This window comes from Medicago truncatula, chromosome 5 (genome assembly GCF_003473485.1).
Source record: "Medicago truncatula cultivar Jemalong A17 chromosome 5, MtrunA17r5.0-ANR, whole genome shotgun sequence".
NCBI lineage: Eukaryota > Viridiplantae > Streptophyta > Magnoliopsida > Fabales > Fabaceae > Medicago > Medicago truncatula.
The window spans coordinates 3,976,961-3,998,544 of NC_053046.1; the positions used below are offsets into that span (position 1 = coordinate 3,976,961).

General features: G+C 31.4%; 2 protein-coding genes across 4 annotated transcripts; both read left to right on the top strand.

The window, feature by feature from the left end:
• Window positions 1-5,240: 5,240 nt before the first annotated feature.
• LOC11436487 (40S ribosomal protein S12-2) lies at window positions 5,241-7,238 on the top strand. The gene is made up of 5 exons (XM_003611287.4): window positions 5,241-5,399; window positions 5,493-5,537; window positions 6,378-6,672; window positions 6,850-6,915; window positions 7,004-7,238. The coding sequence occupies exons 2-5, from the start codon at window positions 5,530-5,532 to the stop codon at window positions 7,061-7,063; spliced, it is 429 nt and encodes a 142-aa protein (XP_003611335.1). The 5' UTR covers window positions 5,241-5,399; window positions 5,493-5,529; the 3' UTR covers window positions 7,064-7,238.
• A 3,313-nt stretch (window positions 7,239-10,551) lies between these two features.
• On the top strand, window positions 10,552-20,314 carry LOC11436948 (DNA mismatch repair protein MSH4). 3 transcript variants are annotated; one of them, XM_024783790.2, is made up of 24 exons: window positions 10,552-10,742; window positions 11,849-12,052; window positions 12,172-12,207; window positions 12,309-12,421; window positions 13,062-13,107; window positions 13,993-14,039; window positions 14,281-14,388; window positions 14,456-14,531; window positions 14,808-14,880; window positions 14,965-15,110; window positions 15,283-15,368; window positions 15,858-15,997; window positions 16,107-16,246; window positions 16,340-16,390; window positions 16,946-17,009; window positions 17,521-17,664; window positions 17,744-17,811; window positions 17,927-17,985; window positions 18,449-18,605; window positions 18,692-18,744; window positions 18,842-18,910; window positions 19,228-19,342; window positions 19,409-19,531; window positions 19,982-20,314. In XM_024783790.2, exons 1-24 carry the CDS (start codon window positions 10,677-10,679, stop codon window positions 20,144-20,146), a joined length of 2,349 nt encoding a protein of 782 aa, XP_024639558.1. In that variant the 5' UTR covers window positions 10,552-10,676; the 3' UTR covers window positions 20,147-20,314. The 3 variants fall into 3 exon arrangements, with proteins under 3 accessions (XP_024639558.1, XP_039690800.1, XP_003611337.3); XM_039834866.1 differs by having other exon boundaries at window positions 18,731-18,744; window positions 18,812-18,910; XM_003611289.4 differs by having other exon boundaries at window positions 10,553-10,742; window positions 18,812-18,910.
• The last annotated feature ends 1,270 nt before the right edge of the window (window positions 20,315-21,584 follow it).

Consider the following 21,584-nt stretch of genomic DNA (forward strand, 5'->3'; position numbering starts at 1 on the left):
ATAAAATTTTCAATCTTTACTTTTGGTCTCTATTTTAAAGTAAACTCATATGTAGAATTCATATTTTTAAATAAAATTTTGCAGAAAAATGTATAATATTATAAGGATCTCTTCCAAAAAAAATTTAGAATTTTTTACCAAAACATGAATTAAATATGAATTTTTATATTTTTTGCGGTAAAAAATTCATATTTCATTCATGTTTTGTTAAAAAATTCTAATTTTTTTTTTAGAGTGATTTTTACAATATTTCATAAATTTCTGCACAATTTCATTAGAAAATACAATAATTTACTTAAAAATAGGGACCAAAAATAGTGATCGGAAATTTTATAGGAACTAAAAGTTGAAGGAAAATTTTAGAGGGACTAAAACGAAAATTTGGTATATTTATAAGAACCAAAAACATATTTAACCCAAAAAAAAAATATTGAATTGTTTGTAAGTCTTCATTGTCCATTGTGTAGGGGTGTGCATGAATCGGTTTGGGTTAGGTTTAACCAAATCTAAAATCTAAATCATGTAAGGTATTTTAGATTGAGTTAGGTAAAATAATCATCTATTATATCATTGGTTGAGTTTGGACAAACCTGCTAATTTATGGGTTTGGTTCATTGGTTGGATTGGGTAATGGGTTACCCAACTCATTTTTCTATTTTTTTAATAATAAACTAAATGACAAGTCATAGTTTTTCTTAAACATTTCTCTACTTTTTAATTTTCTTAAAAAAAAAATTGGTTAACTTATTTTTACTATAATTTTATACATCATAGAAAAATAAATCATAATATCAAATAATAAACTCAGTCATAAAATACTTGCAGCAAACTAAAGTTGCATGACATAAAATTGCATTAGTATTAAAACAACCAAAAAGTGCAGCACCTTGATTTGTTACTCTAGCATGTTTAGATTTTTATTATAGAGGATGCAATGTGTAAGTTGGTTTATGACCACAACCTTTAATATTTTTCTTTTGAAAGATATTGACATTATTGGGTAAGTGAATTTTTTTGATTTGGGTTTGGTTTTACCCGAAACCCGTTTATTTTATGGGTTTTTTATTTTTAGAAACCATACACCCTCGATTACCGACCTAACCCTTTTTTTTAGGTTTTTTTAGATGGATTTAATTGGATTTTTTAGATCGACCCAACTTATGTACACCCCTACTTGTGTGTCATGTTTTAGAGAAATTTCTCATCTATAATTAAACATTGACCCGCTGCATTATTTTTTTTGGTCAGGCACTATATTTCACATTATAATAATAACTTCCAAATAACTCATTCCACTGTAGTTTTAAAATATTGAATGCATCGTTCACAATATATTATAATTATTTTTTACTTCTTGACAAGTGCACGGATTTTCCTAATTATAATACTAGTGTTACTTTGTAAGTTTTTGAAAAAATCCATTAAAACACCTGCATCAGTTCAAGTGAAGCGAACGAAACAATAGAAAGATGATATTTTCCAATCCAAATTGAATGAATAAACAACTAATCTTATGGCAATTTAAAATCACTGAATTAAAATGGGGATATAAGGATCATTTTCATTTCTTTGGAATCAACTTATCAAATTTGTTAGTTTATAACCAAAACATTAAACTAACTTACTTCCATAACAAGTCAATTACTTCATAATCATAATCATGTTTAGAGTAGGATATTATAATGGATTACTCCGCTTGAGAATCAAAATCAAGTACATTTCCAAATGACTTGTTCTTCAAAAGTTATGCGTCAGAATGAATGTAAGTAACGGCTATATTTTAGCTTTTCGTCCAAGAATCAAAATGTATTTGTAAGTCTACCAAGGCATAATGAATACACTGTAAGGGTCAATGACCAAAAGATTGAAGGTACATGAGTTGAGAAACATTTTCAAGCACTGTATTGAAAAATTCCCACAATATATAAAGACTGTACTGGCCCACATTTAACAAATCATAACTCTTGTCTGTCGTTTTTTCTACGTCTTATATACATATTTTCTATTAGATGAAACACACACCGCACATAATAAGTCACATAAATTGAATTAGTTCATAATCGTATCTATACTTCAAAATTACATTAGAAAAATCTTAGTCCTATTCTAAAGTGATTCTCAAAAACTTAAATTTTAAATAGGTCATAATTTAAACCCTCTTTTTTATGATTTTTGTTTTTACTTCAACCTCAACCACACCCTCAATGAAGAGCAAAAGAGATCCTGCCATACCTTTTGTCATTAAGCCTCCTTTTAATTTGAAAAATATTTGCCAAAATCCTCTAAGCCAAATACATATGTTTCAAAACCGTATAAAATTCTAAAGCTTTGATTAGAAAACATATACAACAGTCTCGGTAGAATAAAGAGATAACTAGTAAAATACTTGTCCTTTTGCACGGGTCATTTAACACTGCGATAATTATATAAAAAATAATTAGATTGTTAATATCGTAGAATGTTTATAGACATTAAATGAAAATTATGAGTATTAATGTAATGATTTATTAAATATTTTTGTCTTACATATACAAAAATTTCTTAAATAGTTGAGTCACATGGGTTATAGATTTTATTTGTTTATATATGCGAAAACAAACTTTTATGTGGCAAAATTACATTTTTAGTTTCTTAACTTAATTTCAGATAACAATTTGGTCCTTTATCTTTTTTTCATTTCAATTTGGTCCTTTTTGTCCATTTTCATATGCATTTTTAAACTTAAAATTCATGATTTTATTTTCTTATGGTCTTTCAATCTTCAAATCTATGATCCTCGTCTATGTTTGCATAAAAATAGTAGATTTAAAGCTTGAAAATGTATATGAAAATAATTCATGAGCCATTAACAAATTTGTTGAACATTAGTTTAAATACAGTTGTAAATATAGAATATCAGTTTTAGGCTTTGAAGTGATAAACCCAACAAGTTAATTAATTGGCTTTGTTCTCTCAAAAAAAGAAAATTTAATTGGCTTTGTAGAGTTTATCGGGAAAAAATTGAATTAGAGCTTATCCCAAAAAAAATGATTTTAGAATGTAACAAATTTTTATTTATTTTTTTCTCACAAATTTCTTACGTGCTCATCTTTATAAAGTCACAAATTTCATATATACTCTTTTAACAAAAAAAAAAAAAATCATATATACTCATGTTAATAATTCAAATTTCTTTCGTACTCGTAGGAATTAGTTATGCTTCTAAATGATAAAGCAAAAAAATTAATTAATTGGCTTTTTAGAGCTTATCAAAAAATAAAAACAGGCTTTTAGAATGTAACAAATTTGCAACGTACAAATTAGTTAGACTTCAAAAATAACAGAGCAAAAAATGTTAATACACAATTAGTTAGCTTTGAAGTGATAAACTTACGATATTTAGGGATTTGGTTATGCTTGGAAGATAAACCTAAAAAATTTAATTTTAAAAAATTGAATAAATTAGTTTTTTTTTTTTTTTTTGCAAAATGACAAATGTGTCCATAAAATTAAGATTTTGCATTTAATTGTGGATGATCGTGAAATTTTGATGCACTTCGATTTTTATATATTGTTAGTAGATAGAGTGATAAGCACTTTTAATAGAAAATTTTCTTTTTCCGTTATGACCCAAAAATCAAATGATCCATACGAGATGAATGAACGTTTTTTCTTGTCATGTTATTCACTAACATATATCTTTATGTAGTATTTATATGATGTGATGTAATGAAAAACATGTCTAAATATTTTAAGTTTTACTCTCTCTATTTTTTAAATTATCTCAAAATGAATCGGAAGAAAGACTTTGGGATAAAATTGAATGTTATTGGTACAGTAGAAACATTGTCACACCAAGATAAGTAGTATGCCTCATGAGTCATGAGCCTTGATCCAAGTGGATCTATATCGATTAGTGGAGTAGTGGAATTATGGTTAAGGACATTGATGTCTCATTTGAGAGGATGGTGTATTTACATACATTCTAACGATCAACTTGGCATGTGATATGATCGAAGACGTGAGATTTTTAGGATTTAGAGAATGTGCACCTTAACGTAGATTAAATGTCTTTATTTACAGGTTGCATTCTAGAATTTTCAGGTGGATCAAGCTTGATAGGGTTTCTCAATGTGATTTGTTATTCATAGTTTGACTGCCATTATGTGGCGTTGATGGAATTACCGAGTTAACTTTGGTGTTTTTTATGGTGGAGGATGCATATAGAAATATTTGGTTTTTCGGGACTGTATTTAGCAAAGTTCACTGAAAGGCCTCCAAACATTTACTTGGGCTGAAGCCTTTTGGCCTTTTGGCATAATTTGCTATATATACCCCCATATACCACATATTTCTATATACACCCTACCTATAAAAAATTTTACCAAAAAATTTATTATTGAAGAAATTGGTGGTATTTCCTTGGGCCCTTTCTTTCATACACAATAAAAAAAATTAACCATTTACTCAAGATTATTTTATTAATTAAATAAAAAAACGAGTAAATATGCAATTACCTCCGTAAAATTGTAAGTTTAGTCAATTACCCACTGACATTAACAAAACTTCAATTACCCCCGTGAAATTGCATAACATTAGTCAATTTTCCCCATCAGTCAATTTTCTCCCTCAGTCAACATGATGTGGCATTTGACTGTCTACGTGGTACTGTCATGTGTCTGACGTGTCATGTCACGTCACAAAGGGTAAAAAAAATAATTCCCAATTAAAAGAAAATCTAGATTTTTTTAACGGATATGTGCAAAATGCCCCCTGAAATTTATAATAATCAAGCAAATAGGTCATTGTGACAAAAAAATATTCTTTTGCTCCCAATTTTTTTTTTATCTTTATCATCATTACGACAAAACCAGGTTCAACTCGTTTGCTTGATTCCTGCAACATGGTTCAAAACAAGGGTCTTTGATGATATGATGATAAAGATAAAAAAAAAATTGGGAGCAAAATAATATTTTTTTGTCACAGGTATCAATTTGCTTGATTATTATAAATTTTATTGGGCATTTTGCACATAAGTGCAAAATTTTAAGGGGTTATTTGCAATTAACCGCAAAACTTCAGATTTTTTTTTTGAAAAAATGTTTGGGAAATTTTGTATCTCAGGTGACACATGCCTAATAGACAGTTTAATGTGACGTCATTTGACTAAAGAAAATTGACAGAGGGGTGAAATAATTAATGGAGGAGGGAAATTAACATACCAATATTATACAATTTTCGAGAGGTAATTAAAGTTTTGTTAAGTTAAGAGATAATTATTTCATGAGGTACTCGCCTATTTACTTAAAAAAACGTTATAGAATAGACGGCGGTATTAATTGGAAAAGTAGGGTTTAATCTTCCATCAAATTGAAACCCCGTGCCTCTGTCTCCGCCTTCCTGCAAATCGCATCCAGCTGGTATGTACACTTCAAACTTCTGTTCTCTCACGGTTTCGCTTCTCTTTCTGTTTTTCAGATCATAATCTATCCGTTCCATTTTGTTTTATGCAGGAATTAAACTCCGTCTCTTTTATATCAACCAAGAGATATGTCAGGGTATGCTAATTTATTCTGTTGCACTTATCATATGACCTATATTCAAAGTTTCAAATGCAATTATAATTTAGGCCCTGTTTGGATAGACATCTGATAGCTTAACCACTTATTATAACTCATTTCCATATCAAAAGAAAAAATAAAATCAAACTGTTTTTGTATAACCCATAAGCTGTTTTCATAAGTTGTTGTGGAGAAATTATGAAAATAAGCTGAAGACAGCTAAGGAACATGTCATAAGCTGTTTTCATAAGTTTTTCTAAACAATCTCACAAGTGTTTTTACCAGCGGATAAGTTTAAATACGCTAAGGGCCCGTTTGGACTGGCTTATTTTTGAGCTTGCAAATAAATAAACTTTTGTGCATTATTCATAAGCTTGTCAAGGTAGTTTATGAAAAAACAGTTTATGTATCTAACTTTTGTTAGTGAGAACGTATGAATTAACATAAAAGCTTATTTATTTGCATAAGCTGTTTTTAATAAGCTGAAAAATAAGACAACGCAAACGGGCCCTAAATCCAACTAGGCCCTTAGTTTTATCGTTTAAGATCTGATTTTGAAACAACTTGAATCAGTTTAACTTGATTAGATAATTGAATCTGATATCCGGTCACCTTAGTAATAACTAGAAGTAATTAAGAAAACAACTGAACTAATCATATGCATTGCAGTGTTGGTGGGAAAATGATTTGTCTTCAGGTAGCTGCTGGTAAAAAGTGTCTGTACATTTTTCTATTTCTATGTTTTGGTCCTTGTATGTCTCATGAATAGCTTTTCCTTGACAAGTTTAAGAATCTTTGATAAGTTGCTGACTGCTGAAAAAAATCTTCGTTATGCAGTGAAGAAGAGGTTGTTGCAGTTGAGCCTGTTGTTGCTGCTGCAATTCCAGGTGAGCCAATGGACATCATGACTGCCCTGCAGCTGGTGCTTAGAAAGTCTCGTGCTTATGGTGGTCTTGCACGAGGTCTTCATGAAGGTGCAAAAGTGATTGAGAAGCATGCTGCACAGCTTTGTGTTCTAGCTGAAGATTGTGACCAACCTGATTATGTCAAATTGGTGAAAGCCCTCTGCGCAGAGCACAATGTTAGCTTGTTGACAGTTCCAAGTGCAAAGACACTTGGAGAGTGGGCTGGTGTAAGTGACCTTGATTCTTAACCTAGTTTTATACAATTCCTCGAGCACATCCATTTGCTCCCAATTCCCAAATTTATATTGTGAATTTTTATTCTTATATTGTTCTTTATCCATTCTAGTGCAGTCTTGTTGCGTCATTTTTTTTGTATTGATTTTTGGGTATACTTTTCCATGTAGTTGTGCAAGATTGATTCAGAAGGTAAAGCTAGGAAGGTTACCGGATGCTCTTGTGTGGTTGTCAAGGTATGGCTTACACTTGAAATGCAAATGTTCCTGGTGTCTTTTTTCATTCTATATGTAAATTGAAGTATTTCTTTTTCTTTTTTGGCAGGATTTTGGGGAGGAACATGAAGCCTATAATGTTGTTTTGCAACATGTAAAAGCTAACTAAGCTTCAATATGCATTGATTTGTCAATTTCAATTTGAAGTTTTTGTACGACTGTCATGGATTTTGCCTTTATGAAGTATCTGCTAAGTGATTTTGATGGTTTATGATGTTTTATGATGGTGTGACACTCGATTCATCCCATTGCTGCTCTTACTCAATTTTGACTACATGCTCTGATTTTCTTTATTATTGCAACTGTCCTGCTGAGTGAATTGTTTATGCTAATCAAATTCCAAACTAGACGAGTAACACTATTGGTACAAAACGTACGCTAGTTGTTAATGATTGAACCATATATTGAAATGGAACTCCATTCTAACAAGTCCGTTGGCGAGTACGGTAGAGTCCCACTGTTGCTGCAGCCTTGATTGAGGAACGAACCTCATTTGACCCAATGTTTGTGGTCTAACCAATTTTTACCTCCTAGATCCTAGTAAAAGAATTTAATCACCCAAGAGTGCTTTATGTTTGAATGAGATGATTCAAGTCTCTTTTAACTTAATCAGAGGTCCAAAGTTTGAATTCAGTTTTTAGGAGTCCAATAGCATTAAAACTACTGAAGTGGAGTTTAGTCATCATCAATTGTAGTTCTGTCTGACTCGAGTGATTAGTTTTTTTTTTGCACAATGATAACTAAATTAACACTCAAAAGTAAACATCCAAGGCCAAGTAAAAGTTGTGAAATAACAGTGTGATGAACTTATTTATGAATGTTGGTTGTATTAACTATTGAGCTGTGTTATTCTGTTAAAAAGTGGTAAACAGCGAGTCTGAGAGTAGATTGAGAGATTCGAACTTTTTTTCGCTCTTTCAACCGGAGAGGATTCGTTTGAGTTGATCAAATGTGGTTTGACAAAAATTAGTGTATGTCTGGCTTTCGTTACCAAACACAAGTTTACTCGAAACCATATTAGATTTCTTACAGCAATATAAAATAATTCTCCAATTTATAGAACGTGGCAAATAAATGGATAAATATATTCCTTCAAACAAAAATTCACACGCTAAAAAGTAATTTTGATCCATGGATATAAAACTGGCTTGCAGGTGTGATAGTTGAGTATAAGAAGGTTCGGATTTGATCTCCAGCCTTGTATAAGACTAACAATATTAATATTGATTCTTTAAAAAAAAGGTAATTTTGATCCAAACTAATAAAAATTAACTGATTTTTGTATAACCATGTTATATATATATGAAGTATTATTATCGTTTAGCATAAATTGATCTTTGTTGGAAAGTGACACAATGTATGTTCTCTTCTTTTAACTAGGTTTTTTTTTTTTTTTTCACTGTTACCATTGTATTAAAAAATAAGTACCAAACTATCATCCTTTTTCCAATTAAATACACTGTTATCACTCTTTTTATGATTGTTTGGTCTTGAGAGACACATGTTACAAAGCATAAAAAGTAGTAATGCTGCTACTATTTGCCTTGTTTCCACTTTTCAACCAAACACTTGTCTCTTAAGGTGACGTTTACAATACACAAGTTGATGAAATTGTGTATCATACAAAAGATTTATTTTACCCACAGCAGACGGTTAACCAGTAATGTATTAATAGGTATTACCCCCTCTTTACATACTTTTATTATATTACAGGTTGTCCCAATAATTTTAAATACTATGAATATGGCCCATTGTTTTACCTTTACGGTTCTGATTCATCAAAATTAAAATCAATTTATTTATTTGGAAAAACGATTCAAAGCCTTTCTTTCACACCTCAAACGTTGAACCTCGGAATCAATGTTTCCTTCCCAAAACCCAGAATCATGGCTCAAACCCTCTCTTATGTACCTCTGTCGCGCCTCAAAATCATTATCTTCTCCCTCTCATGCGCAACCATCATCTCCCTCTCAGATAAAAACTACCCTATCAGATCTAAAACAAACAGGTTGAAGAAACCCATCAGATTTAAGCCAAACTCATGAGAGAATGGAGTTGCGATTTGAAACTAAGCCGGAGACGCAACGAGAACGACTACAATCGTCATCGAAATAATGGCTCTCAGAAATCATGAATCCTCCAACTACAACCACCACCACCATAAAGATAAGCACCTTTCTCCCTTGAGACGACGATACGCAAGACCAACCTCAAACAATAATGTCAGAAGTCAAACGCCTTGTCGTTGATTCAATTGTCGACAGAAAATAAGTTTTACCGAATTTTGTTGCCGTCGCTGCGGTAATCTTTTCTAGGCTGAACACCGTTACTCCGATCTCCGTGATTAAAAAGAGTTTTCTGATTTCATGTTAAGAAGAGTCTTCTGGTTGCGGATTCCATTAAAATTATGAATGTGTTGAATAATAATCTTGATTAAATGAATATTTGTTATAAAAGAAGCATATAATGATTTGAACAAAATAAAAACCATTCTAAAAAAACGATGAAGTGTATACAGATAACACCATTTCCCTGTGTATTAATCCTATTATTTTTTTTTTCATAACCACTTGTTCTTAAAACATTTATTTTAATCTATCCAAAAAAAAAACTTTTACTACTTGTTTTTATCGGATTTAAAATTCTTTGGTATATAGATTTATCAGACTTTTATTTTACATTCAAAAATAAAAATTTGTATTCAATAAATTTTTGTAAACTATTTTTCCGATTACTTTTACATTTTTTTAGTATTCAATATTTATATTATTTTTATGTAATTCCTTTTTCATAAATGCTTCATTGCTCCACACCATATTTGCAAATAGCAACAATTGAGCATCAAATCCACTAAGCAAGTACCCATTCTTCAATCTTGGCAATTGAATTATTTAATATTATATCAACGGTTAAAAATACATCTGTGTATCATACACAAAAAGATTCATTTGTGTATTCTAAATGTCACCGTCTCTTAAACCCACATAATCATAAAAAGAGTAGTAGTAGTGTATTTTATTGAAAAAGGATGGTAGTTTGATACTTATTTTTGCAAAAAAAAAACCTCATAAATAAGTTTCTTCATTTGTAAAAGCTAGTGCTCTAAGCTATTTCACAATCACATAGTCATGACGACATCAGTGACCATTCAATCTTAATCAGTTAGTTAAGAAAAAACAAATTTAATTTATTTTGTAATTATAAAATAGTGAGCTTAATTCAAAAGCGTTAGATCTTAATTAAAAGGTCACAGACACATGTCTGCAAAGATTTTTTTACGGCAATAAATTTAAATCTCCTTTAAACACGTGTTTAAGGTGTCCAAAATTCTTACCACTTACATCTTGATAGCGGAGTTTTTTTTTAATCAACCACATGTTGTTTCAAACACAAATTAAAAAAAAAAGTTTTTTTTTTTATCTTTTATGTAAGCATATATTTTTTTTTGTCAGGTTATGTAAGCATATATATATATATATTTTGTTTGGTACAGTTTTTTTTTTTTTGGTACAAATTTTGTTTGGTACAGTTATGTAAGCATATTTAAACATAAATGAATATTCCTAAAAAAAAAAAAAAACATAAATAAATATAGATTCAAATCCGAATACGACGGTGAAAAGTGCAACCTCGCGTCAAAAAAATAACCAACGCTCTTATAAGTAGTATCACTGAAGGTGGCGCGAAAATCAAAATGTGGTGAAAATTGAAAGCACACAACAATGGAAAACGACGGTGGAGAAGGTTCAAGCTTCCTTGTCAGCATCATTGAAAACAGAGCTAAGGAGGTTTCAATCTTCAATACTCAGTTCAATTAGTTTTCATGCAATAATGGAATCATAATCTTCTCGTTCTCTTTTTCAATTTACTTCATCGTTTGCTTTTCAGATCAATTTGATTCTTGTAGTTGATTTTGATCGAAATGAAATTCACACAAATTCCAGGATTAAACTGTGCTTTTAATTATTCTTATCAATTCATACGTTGTAGGAATTTCAATCATGCAAGGGTTAGAAATGGAAATCTAGATTTGATTTCCGAATTTCAAGTGGATTTGCGTTATTGGAGCTGGAAAGTAGTTTCATTCTCGTATTTAATTATTTTGTGGATTGCTTCAGAATGTGAAAAATGCATTTTATGTTTATTGATTCTGTTATCAGAAGTGTTTGACTTTTCCTCCCTAATTCTTACTAGGATACCAGCCAGATCACATGCACCTTTGATGTTCAAATTTTTTTAATTACTATATAATATATTCTGTATTTTTTTTAATCATTCTACTGTGAAGCGAACTCAATGAAATTTGCTACTAATGGTACAAAATTTAATGTTTTCCCAAAATATTCGACACTCCGGTTATTTACTCTTTTGATAATTATGTCTGATTGCTATAACCAGGTTTCTATTTCGTAGTAACCGGCCACTATTAGTTCTGTGTAGTACGTTCTTGTGTTTTCTCCCTTATACTCCTTTAACAGCCATGAAGGAATTTGAATTGATCATGGTATTCATTGAGGAAGAAATTGATGCATCGTTTGTTACTAATATAATCCTAAACTTGAAATAACTAACAAGTCAGATCGTAAGCATAAAGAGTGAAAACATGTCTTCCACTAATTTATAAACATTACAAAGGGGCTTTTGCCTGTTAGGAATTCAGTCGAGTGATGAGAAAGTTCATACATGTTCGAAAGGATTGTTAACAAAGAATTCGTACATAAGTTGAAATTCCCATGTTATGCATTTTCGTAACTTGAAAAAGAACGAGTCAGTCCAATTTTTAGAGTTTAGTAAAAAAAAATTATGACTTCTAAGGTATTAAAGAACTGGTTCAAGTTAAATAAATGAATTTATAGTGCCTAACTTGGATCAAATCAACTGAATTTTCTGACAGGTTGGATTAGCGGCTTTTGATTTGAGGTCTGCTTCACTGCACCTTTCACAATATATTGAAACCAGTAGTTCATATCAAAACACAAAGACATTACTGCATTTCTATGATCCCATTGTGATCATCGTTCCTCCAAACAAGTCAGCCTCCAGTTCTACAAGTACAGTTACTGAATTGGTTGATAGATTTTATGGTTCAGTCAAGAAGGTAATATGATCATGTCTCTTTGTCCTTACATCCTTCTAATGGTTATGTTTTTCAGTGCAAAACTGCTGTGCATGATGTCTGTATGAAATACATTTCATTTGGAGTTCTTTTATATGCAGGTAGTGTTGGCCCGTGGTTGTTTTGATGACACAAAGGTTTTAGCACATACTTTTTATCTTTCATTTCAATTGATTTCAAGGTTTAGGATTCTATAGCAAATTTTTTCCTCAGAAATGCACTAAATTTTGTGCTTCAGGGAGCTATCTTAATAAAAAACCTAGCAGCCAAGGATCCTTCAGCACTTGGTTTGGACACTTATTACAAGCAGTATTATCTGTGCTTGGCTGCCGCTGCCGCTACTTTAAAGTGGTACTACACTCTTTTCGAAGGCTAAATAATCTGTTTTTTACTCAAAGTTTAAAATATTCTTATTGTAGTAGAAGTTTGGTAGAATGATTAACTAATATACAATAAATTAATATACCAATACATAAGGATATTATTGGAAACAAGTAGTTAATACTCTTTTTGTCAAAACAAAGTAGTCAATATTCTCTTGATATTTGGAGTGACAAATAATTTGAGACAAACCAATATTCCAAATAGGACAGGTAAAATAAGACAGAGAAAGTGTTACCAATACCCAAATATATGTTGAGAATATCTTGAATGATGAACTTTGATTTACTCCCTTACAGTATCTATCTCTCTCTTTTTTTAGTTACAGTAGATTATATCTCTTTGATTATACCAATTACATCAGTAACTTTGATTTACTTCCTTTCCATTCTTTTGAAGATATTATTATATAAAGCTGTACAGAATTCTATATTAATCTAAAATTATTTAATATCATTGAGATAAGTGTTTGTGTCTGCACAAAGACAAACATGTAATGTGTGCATGTTTTTCTTTTGGTGTGTGATTACATGTATATACCTATGATTATTTAATACTTCTTTTCTTACTGTTCGATTGCCTGAGATTCATTTTTTACTATGATTGCCAGGATTGAAACAGAAAAAGGGGTGGTTATTACCAATCACTCATTGTCGGTATGTGTTGCATGGTTGTTCCTTCATTGATGTTTTTTAAAATTATGGAATATTAGTTAGATGTAATTTCAACTTTCAACTCAATATTGCTTATCTTGCCAACATTCCCTATATCTGTATGAAAATAAGGTATATACAATAAACAACTTATGCACTTCCTACTCTACACAACAATATACGTGGCTCTATTTGAGCTTTAAGTGCGGCAACTGTTTGTAAAGTTGTGCTATTTTATGAGTGTAAGAATCTTGTAAGTAGCATTATAGGATTGCATGCAGGCACATCATGCAGACCTCCGCAGATTTGCATGGTTGCAAATTCAAATTTAAAATAGTAAATGAATTAATCTCTTTCTCGGGTATTGGATATTATTAATTGCACAAACATACTATGAGGCTATATTAGAAAAACCCAAGATGCACTATATCTTTTTGAATGTCCAAAACACATGCAATTTAGAAAAGTTTCTTTTTTTTTTCCTTGACTAAATAAATATGAGGTTGAAGAAGGGAGTTAGAAGTTTACTTTTACATGATTCAATTGTGCAAAACCAATAATATTTAGGGTGCTTGGTAATATACCAACAATGTGCACTGGCAGTATACTCCGTCAGCCTGTTGCCACATCCTTCAAATGTATCAGTACAAAGCTTCAAATATTCAGCTTGCATTGTAAACTTCCAAGTTCCAACCATTATTTTCCATTCAATGGATTATTAATGTTCTTTAGGACAGTGGTCATTGGACAATGCCCAACCTCTGTATACTTATAACTATTAAATCTTTAATCACAAATCTCCTGCGTCATTTTTATATGAGTTTTAGTCTGCACTTAGCGTATAGTAGATTGAGTTCACCATTTTTGGTGTGCATTTCTCAATTTCAGGTCACCTTTAATGGATCCTTTGATCACATGAATATTGATGCAACCAGGTAAGCTTGCTTTCTTGCTTTTTTAAGCTGAAAGTTCTTACTTCACTGGTGAGGGGGCTAGTACAAACTACATTGCTTTCCCTAAAATAATATTGTAATGATTTAATCTCTCTGATTCCCTAACCTTACTTTTGTGATATATTCTCAGCAAATAAAGTTTGGATATAAAGTCCATTTAACATTTCATATATCATCTGTTTAGTCTATGATAATATATTTCTTGCTTCAAATTTAAACGCAGTGTCCAAAACTTGGAAATTATTGAGCCATTTCATTCTGCCCTACTGGGAACAAGCAACAAAAAGAGAAGTCTATTTCACATGCTCAAGACAACTAAAACTATTGGAGGGTATGCAATGATTCACACAAGTTTCCAGGCGCAGCATTAGTTGATTGACACTTATTTTTTCCTCCAGGACTAGGCTCCTTCGTGCCAATTTGTTGCAGCCTCTAAAAGACATCAAAACAATCAACGCTCGTCTTGATTGCCTAGTCAGTTTCAATCAAATTCTCTCAAGTTTAACTTTATGTTCTTTGTTTGCTAACCTTTCAGTTTACTATTGCTACCTTTTTTTTTACAAGTCTGCCATTATTATCGAATTCAGTCTCGGTGTATTCTTATTTAAACTTTAGTGCTCTAGTCTGAAACTCCAGTCCTAATTGTTGTCTGATTTGATTTTTTTTAAGCTTGAGAACTGCTGGACAGAGGTTTTACATTATTCCTTTATGTTTATATATTTTGATATGTTCTTTAATATTTCATTGTAGGATGAACTGATGAACAATGAACAACTGTTTTTTGCCCTCTGTCAGTTTTTGCGTAAATTTCCAAAAGAGACTGGTAACTAAGATCATAATTGAACTGAAATTAGCCTTTAAGTTTATACATCTTCGGTAGTAACACATACATACTGTATGGTTTCAGATAGAGTATTATGCCACTTCTGCTTTAAGCCAAAGAAAGTTACAATTGAGGCTATATCAGTTGATCGTTCTAAAAAGAGTCAAGTGCTGGTATCGAGTGTAATCCTCCTTAAAACTGCTTTAGATGCCCTTCCATTACTTTCTATGGTACCTCTCTCTCTCTCTCTCTCACACACACACACACACACACACACAAACACACACACACACACACACACACACTAACACAGGCACTAACCCTTCATTAGAGTTAGGTATTCCTGAAGTTATCAAATAATGAAAAGATGTTACAGATCTTTTCTTCTGATAAACATAACAGGCGCTTAAGGATGCCAAAAGTTCCCTTCTTTCAAATATCTACAAGTCTGTTTGTGAAAATGAAAAATATGATCTTATTAAGAAAAGGTATGCTAATGTTTTCTTATATGCCAGTGCGTACATGCAACTCTTACATCTAAGATGATGAAAACTTTATTACTTGAGTTAAAATTGTTCTGAAGCTGTAATACGGGGAAAAGGCCGACTAGAATATTCAGACCAAAATATTGCTAAATCAACAATCAACAAATGATTGTTTGCCATATTACGAATTTGCTACAAAGATATGTGATGGAGTTCCGGATTAGTATGAAATGCCCCATCCTAGGAAATTGTGTTTACAGCGCACAAGAGGTTACCTTACTGGATAAAAAAAATTCTACGAATTGCTTTTAAATCTTGGATATTGAGAAAGCTTGATACTCTAAATGGTCACATCCCACTGCAATGTAAACTATTTAGTGAGTAATATACAATATTTTAATTGATAAAAAAAAAAAAAAAAAAAAAAAAAAAAAACTATCACTGTCAATTTACATTTCCAATCAGCTCACGTCTTTGGGAATTTTGTTACAGAATAGAAGAAATTATTGATGAAGATGTGCTTCATGCACGGGTTCCTTTTGTTGCCTGCACTCAGCAATGCTTTGCTGTTAAGGCTGGAATTGACGGTCTCTTGGATATTTCACGAAAATCATTTTGTGAAACCAGTGAAGGTTTATAAACATGATTGCTAAGTTTTCTTTCCTGTCAACAATGTAATCTTTCTTTGAATGCAGCTCATCGTATGAGGCTTTCCTAAATAATTTGGTGTTTCTTACACAGCTATCCACAATCTTGCAAACAATTATCGAGAGGATTTCAAGTTGCCAAATTTAAAGCTTACATTTAAAAACAGACAGGGATTTCATTTTGTTATACCACAGAAGAATATTCAAGGAAAGCTTCCAAACAAGTTCATTCAGGTTAGGGATTGGATTTTTTTTGCTACATTTTTAGGATAGTCCTTTTAAATTTATCTTTTTCCGAACCTAATAACTTTTCCCTGCTTGGAATAGGTTGTAAAACACGGGAACAACATTCATTGCTCAACTTTGGAACTAGCATCTGTGAGTAATTTGATCATTTGGATTTCTTAGACACGAAAATTCTATTCCACTTATAATAATATACAGGTAAAAAATGCCTATTTAAATACATTAATTATACTTGTTTGAGGACGCATTTGGTTAGAGTCTACTAATTCAAAGGCTTTAATGTGGGTACATTAAAGTTTGATAAGATCTTGGTCAAGCTAACTGCATTGTTCCCAATAATGACATTCGATGGATATATACCACAGAAGGAAATGATCCCTCTGTTCCATCTACCTCCTGCCAGTGATGGGGATTCCTTATTATGTATAATGGCTCATATCTGAAGGAAGTGTATCAATTATAAGTGTCAAATTTGATTAGACATTTAAGCTTTTCACTGGTAAAATTATCTTTGTTTTGTATATGGTTGACCCATGAATTTTTTTAACTCACAAAATGTTAAGCATAATCCAAGCTTCTGATTTAAAATATAACACATAAAATGCAGCTGCATTTATTTGATATGTCACCACACTAATTTAGGCTCCTAAAAACTCCAATTTTATTTTATTTTAATAAAACTTGCAGTTGAATGCTAGGAATAAATCTGCAGCTGCAGAATGCTATACAAGAACAGAGGTTTGCCTCGAAGGTACTAGTACTGCCAAGTGCCACCTGCCAATACAAACTTTCATTTGATTTGGCATGTTTTCTTTTTTCGTTCATTTGTGCATAAATTACACAACTCATAATTGACTTTTGACACTACCTAATGTAAACTTTCATTTGATTTGGCATGTTTTCTTTTTCTTGTTTCATCTTCTAAACTAAGTATTTTTTATATTCAACATCTGTGAGGTACTTACTTTCAAATATCTTCAGGACGGGATATGGTGATCTTTTATTAGTATTATCCGACTAATTTTTAGGCACTACCTAATGTAAGCTTACAAAATTAAATTAAGATAGTTTAACTTGCAACAATTGTTCATCAAATGGATTTTGTCTTTTAATAAATATTAAAACCGTAAATTTAATTATCAACAAATGAGTTGTAGATATGAATCCTATATATTTATTTCCTTGAATTTGCAATATCTCATATTTTCAGGTATTGTAATTCCCTGTTATAAATGTATATTGTAATAGATTTTTTTTTACAGAACTAATGGATGCGATTCGTGAGAATGTCTCTGCGTTGACACTGCTAGCTGAAATCTTGTGCTTGTTAGACATGATTGTGAACTCTTTTGCTCATATGATTTCGACTAAGCCCGTGGATCAATATACAAGACCAGAATTTACGGGTAAGAAAATTGGTAATTTCTATAGCATTTTTGTACTGCGATGGAGAAAACTCTATTGATCTTTTATTTTATTTGCTAGAGAATGGGCCAATGGCAATTGATTCTGGTAGACACCCAATCTTGGAGAGCATACACAATGATTTTGTTGTAAGTAATAAGCATCCCCAGTAAACATTGCAGTTTCTCCCAACATAGTGACATTTTTTAATGTTCAAGAATTTCTGCCCTTTTTTATTGAGCAAATCAATCTTTTGTGTTGCAGGCCAACAATATATTTCTGTCTGAAGCCTCAAACATGGCGATTGTGACAGGCCCTAATATGTAAGAAAATATTTGTTTCACGTTAAAGGATAACTGTTCATACCGGAGATTGATGGCAGTGAAATTCTAGACGAACTTTAACTGACATAGACAATGACTATCCACGAGTCATGACTAAATTCTTTTGGTAAGAAAACGGAAGTGCGTATGTGCTTATGCGTGATAAGTAAATATAGTACAGACGATACAGAACAAATTTTTTTCAGATGAGGTTGTCGCTTTAAAGATCTGATAACAACACGCCTTAAAACTAGACTTAATTAGGTGATGTGAGCATGTCTTGTGTATTTTCCTTCAAACAGTACCTTAAAACCCGTCATCATTCTTTAAAATTAGTACGTGTTACTTACAGTTTAAATGCGAATTATTCGCAAACTACAGCGAAGTTTACTCTTTTTGTGTGGCTAGTTGTTTAGATGAAGAGTATAGTCTCAAGATTTATTTCTATATTCCTTTTCCCCAGGAGCGGAAAGAGTACTTACCTTCAACAAGTGTGTCTCATAGTTATCATTGCTCAAGTTGGGTGTTACGTTCCTGCCCGCTTCTCAACTCTTAGGGTAGTTGACCGTGTTTTCACAAGGATGGGTGCAGTTGATAATCTTGAATCAAACTCTAGCACGGTACAATTTCTTGATGCCTGTGTTTTGAAGCTATTTGATTCTGTTCATATGTTTATAATTATATATGAAGTTATCTGGAAGTGTAGTTCATGACAGAGATGAAAGAGACAGCTTTTATCATGCAGAATGTTTCAGAGAGGTAACACCACCTTTTGATTTTCTTCACTCTTGGTATGCATGCAGCTTTAAACCTTTATTTGATGCAGGAGTTTGATTGTTATGGATGAACTTGGTAGGGCTACTTCTTCATCTGATGGGTTTGCAATAGCTTGGAGTTGCTGCGAGCATCTTTTGTCACTAAAAGCGTAATTGTTGCTTCTTTTTATTTTTTTTATTATGATAGGCATTTTTAACAAACTTTATGGCATGGAATTCTTGTAACTAATAAATCAAAGGTCTCCGTTAGCTTTTCAATTTCCCATTATTTCAGTGGAAGTTAAATTGAAAAGAAATAACAGACACAAACACTCGAAAACTTGGAGCTAAAATTTCCTTCACTGCTTTGGTATTGAATTGTTTATAGTAAGACAACTGGAGACTGCAAGAGTTTTCCCCATCAAACAAACATGTTTATATATTGGACAATCATGTCTTCTGAGCCATGTTTTTAATCTTCCTTCAGGTATACGATATTTGCCACTCATATGGAGAATATAGCGGAATTAGCAACAATCTATCCCAACGTGAAAATTCTCCACTTTCATGTCGAATTAAAAAACAACCATTTGGAGTTCAAGGTAGTATCTCTGTTTTTTCTCTTGCATTGGATGACTATCTGCAAACTAATATTCTTCTTTACTTAGTTTCAACTTAAGGAAGGACCGAAACATATCCCCCATTATGGCCTTCTCTTAGCAGAAGTGGCAGGATTACCAACCTCCGTTATTGAGACCGCCAGAATGATCACATTAAGGATTTCAGAAAAGGTGATTATATCAAGCTTGATATTAAGAGGATATTAATTTAAATGATGCACACTTTAACTTTCCATGAAAGAAAAGACAATCAAGCTTGATTCCTTAAATTATAAATACTCTTGGAGGAAATTCCAGTGCAAATAGCAGAGAATCATGTGCTTAAATTTTTACATGGAAACTCATACATGAATGCATATAAAATTTGTAGTCAAACGAATTGTTATATGAACAGGTTAATTGGCTTTTTATTTTTATTTTTTTTATTTCATTAAGCTGTCAATCTGTCATCACCATGATTGTGCTATCTATTTTGAATACAGCTATGTTTCACAAAATTGTTTGCTTCTTGTCTGTTTTTCATATCCATTTGTTAAGTATGCAGTGGACAAAGAGCAAGTGTTAAACATAAACTGGCACTAAGCACAAACACTAACATGTGATATGACTCACTGTCATTAGGAAAAGAAAAGGATGGATGTCAACTGCTTGCAGAATCACTCAATACAGAGTGCTTATCATGTTGCGCAAAGGTTGTTATGCCTGAAATATTCCAATCAAGACGAGGATACAATTCGGCAAGCTTTGCGGAATCTCAAGGAGCACTGCATCAAGCAAAAGCTTTAAAAATGGCCTAAAGGACAATCTTTTCTTTGGCCTGATTCTTTTCAGCATATGCAACTGTCATTACTCATTAGATTGTATAATTTTGGGAACATATTGTACTCAATTGAATCACTATCACAAGTGTAATGTTCTTTTTCAGGATAAAGGAAAGTTGATCTATTTTTAGAATTGCAAGCCAGTGATTGAAAATTCAATATGCTAAAACTTAAAGTGGTTTTTGTGATTCAATATTCAACTTATTATTTATTTTTTGGGATAACTATATTCAACTTATTTAGATTATGAAAACAATTGTTAAACAAAAAACTTCAGTGATAAATGTTAGCTCTCCTCCTAGTACTGCAGAGCTAAAACTAACCGGTAGTCAATTTTTATTTTTTAAAATGACAGTTTTTTAATCATCTAAAATAAATAATAATAATAGTAATAATAATGAACAAAACAAAATTCCCCTCTTAAAAAAATATACAAAACAAAAAGCTCACAATTTTCCTTCAAAAAAAAAAAAAAGCTCACAATTTGTTCCATTCACTCACCCGCTTAATATCCAATCCAAGCATGCTCATTAGTCAGCTAATATCTTTTTTTTTTTATTAATCTCCTCAAAAAAAAGTTCATTCTATTTTTTCTATCAACTAATTTGTTAATAAATTTTGGTTATCATCTACTTTTATTTTATTCTTTTAAAAAAGTCTTTCACAAATTCATTGAATCATACTCTCGCATACAATATTATTTATCAATGCATCACACACATGAGAGAAATATTTATTATCCTATCATCTAACTCGCAAGGGATCTAGTTAGGGATAATAATAGGGAATAAGTTACATATTTGTTTCTTTATTTATGATTATGACGAAACATTGTCTTATGTTAATGTTGATCCAACTTAAAAGTCTTACAATAATAAATGAATGTAGACGAAAATTGTTTTCAAAAGCGGTTCCAAACACACACTGAGTTGTTTTCAACTTATTCTTATAAGCTCTACATAATAGCTCATGAAAACAATCTATAGCTATTACAAAATTAATTTAACTTAATTTTATCTTCTTGTTATATAAATAAGACAAATGATAACGAGTATTCCCAGAATACTCGTTAAATATTTAAGTTGTTATAAAACTTGGTATATTTAAATCAAAATATTTAATTTTTTAAAAAATGATTTCTTAATATAATTTTTTTAAAGAGTGTCGCACTCGCTAGCAACTCCATATAAATAACTAATATGTAAACATTTGTTATAATAAACACTTATGCTAACAAAAAAGTTACTCATATGAAGTAAATACACATTCCTTCTAGAAAGAGTACGCATGCATAAATCCATGATTTACTTATGATGACGTTGTGCATGCATCAATTTGGGTAGGGAACAGAAATGAATGATATTGGTGGGACTAAACTTTTCTACTTTTAAGTTGTCAAATCT

Coding starts and splice junctions, on each gene's coding strand:
- LOC11436487 (XM_003611287.4), top strand. Junction 6,673..6,849: donor CACTTGGAGAGTGGGCTGGT/GTAAGTGACCTT, acceptor TTTTCCATGTAG/TTGTGCAAGATTGATTCAGA. Junction 6,916..7,003: donor GCTCTTGTGTGGTTGTCAAG/GTATGGCTTACA, acceptor CTTTTTTGGCAG/GATTTTGGGGAGGAACATGA.
- LOC11436948 (XM_003611289.4), top strand. CDS start 10,677: ATGGAAAACGACGGTGGAGAAGGTTCAAGCTTCCTTGTCAGCATCATT. Junction 17,010..17,520: donor AACAGAGGTTTGCCTCGAAG/GTACTAGTACTG, acceptor TTTTTTTTACAG/AACTAATGGATGCGATTCGT. Junction 17,665..17,743: donor TACAAGACCAGAATTTACGG/GTAAGAAAATTG, acceptor TTTATTTGCTAG/AGAATGGGCCAATGGCAATT.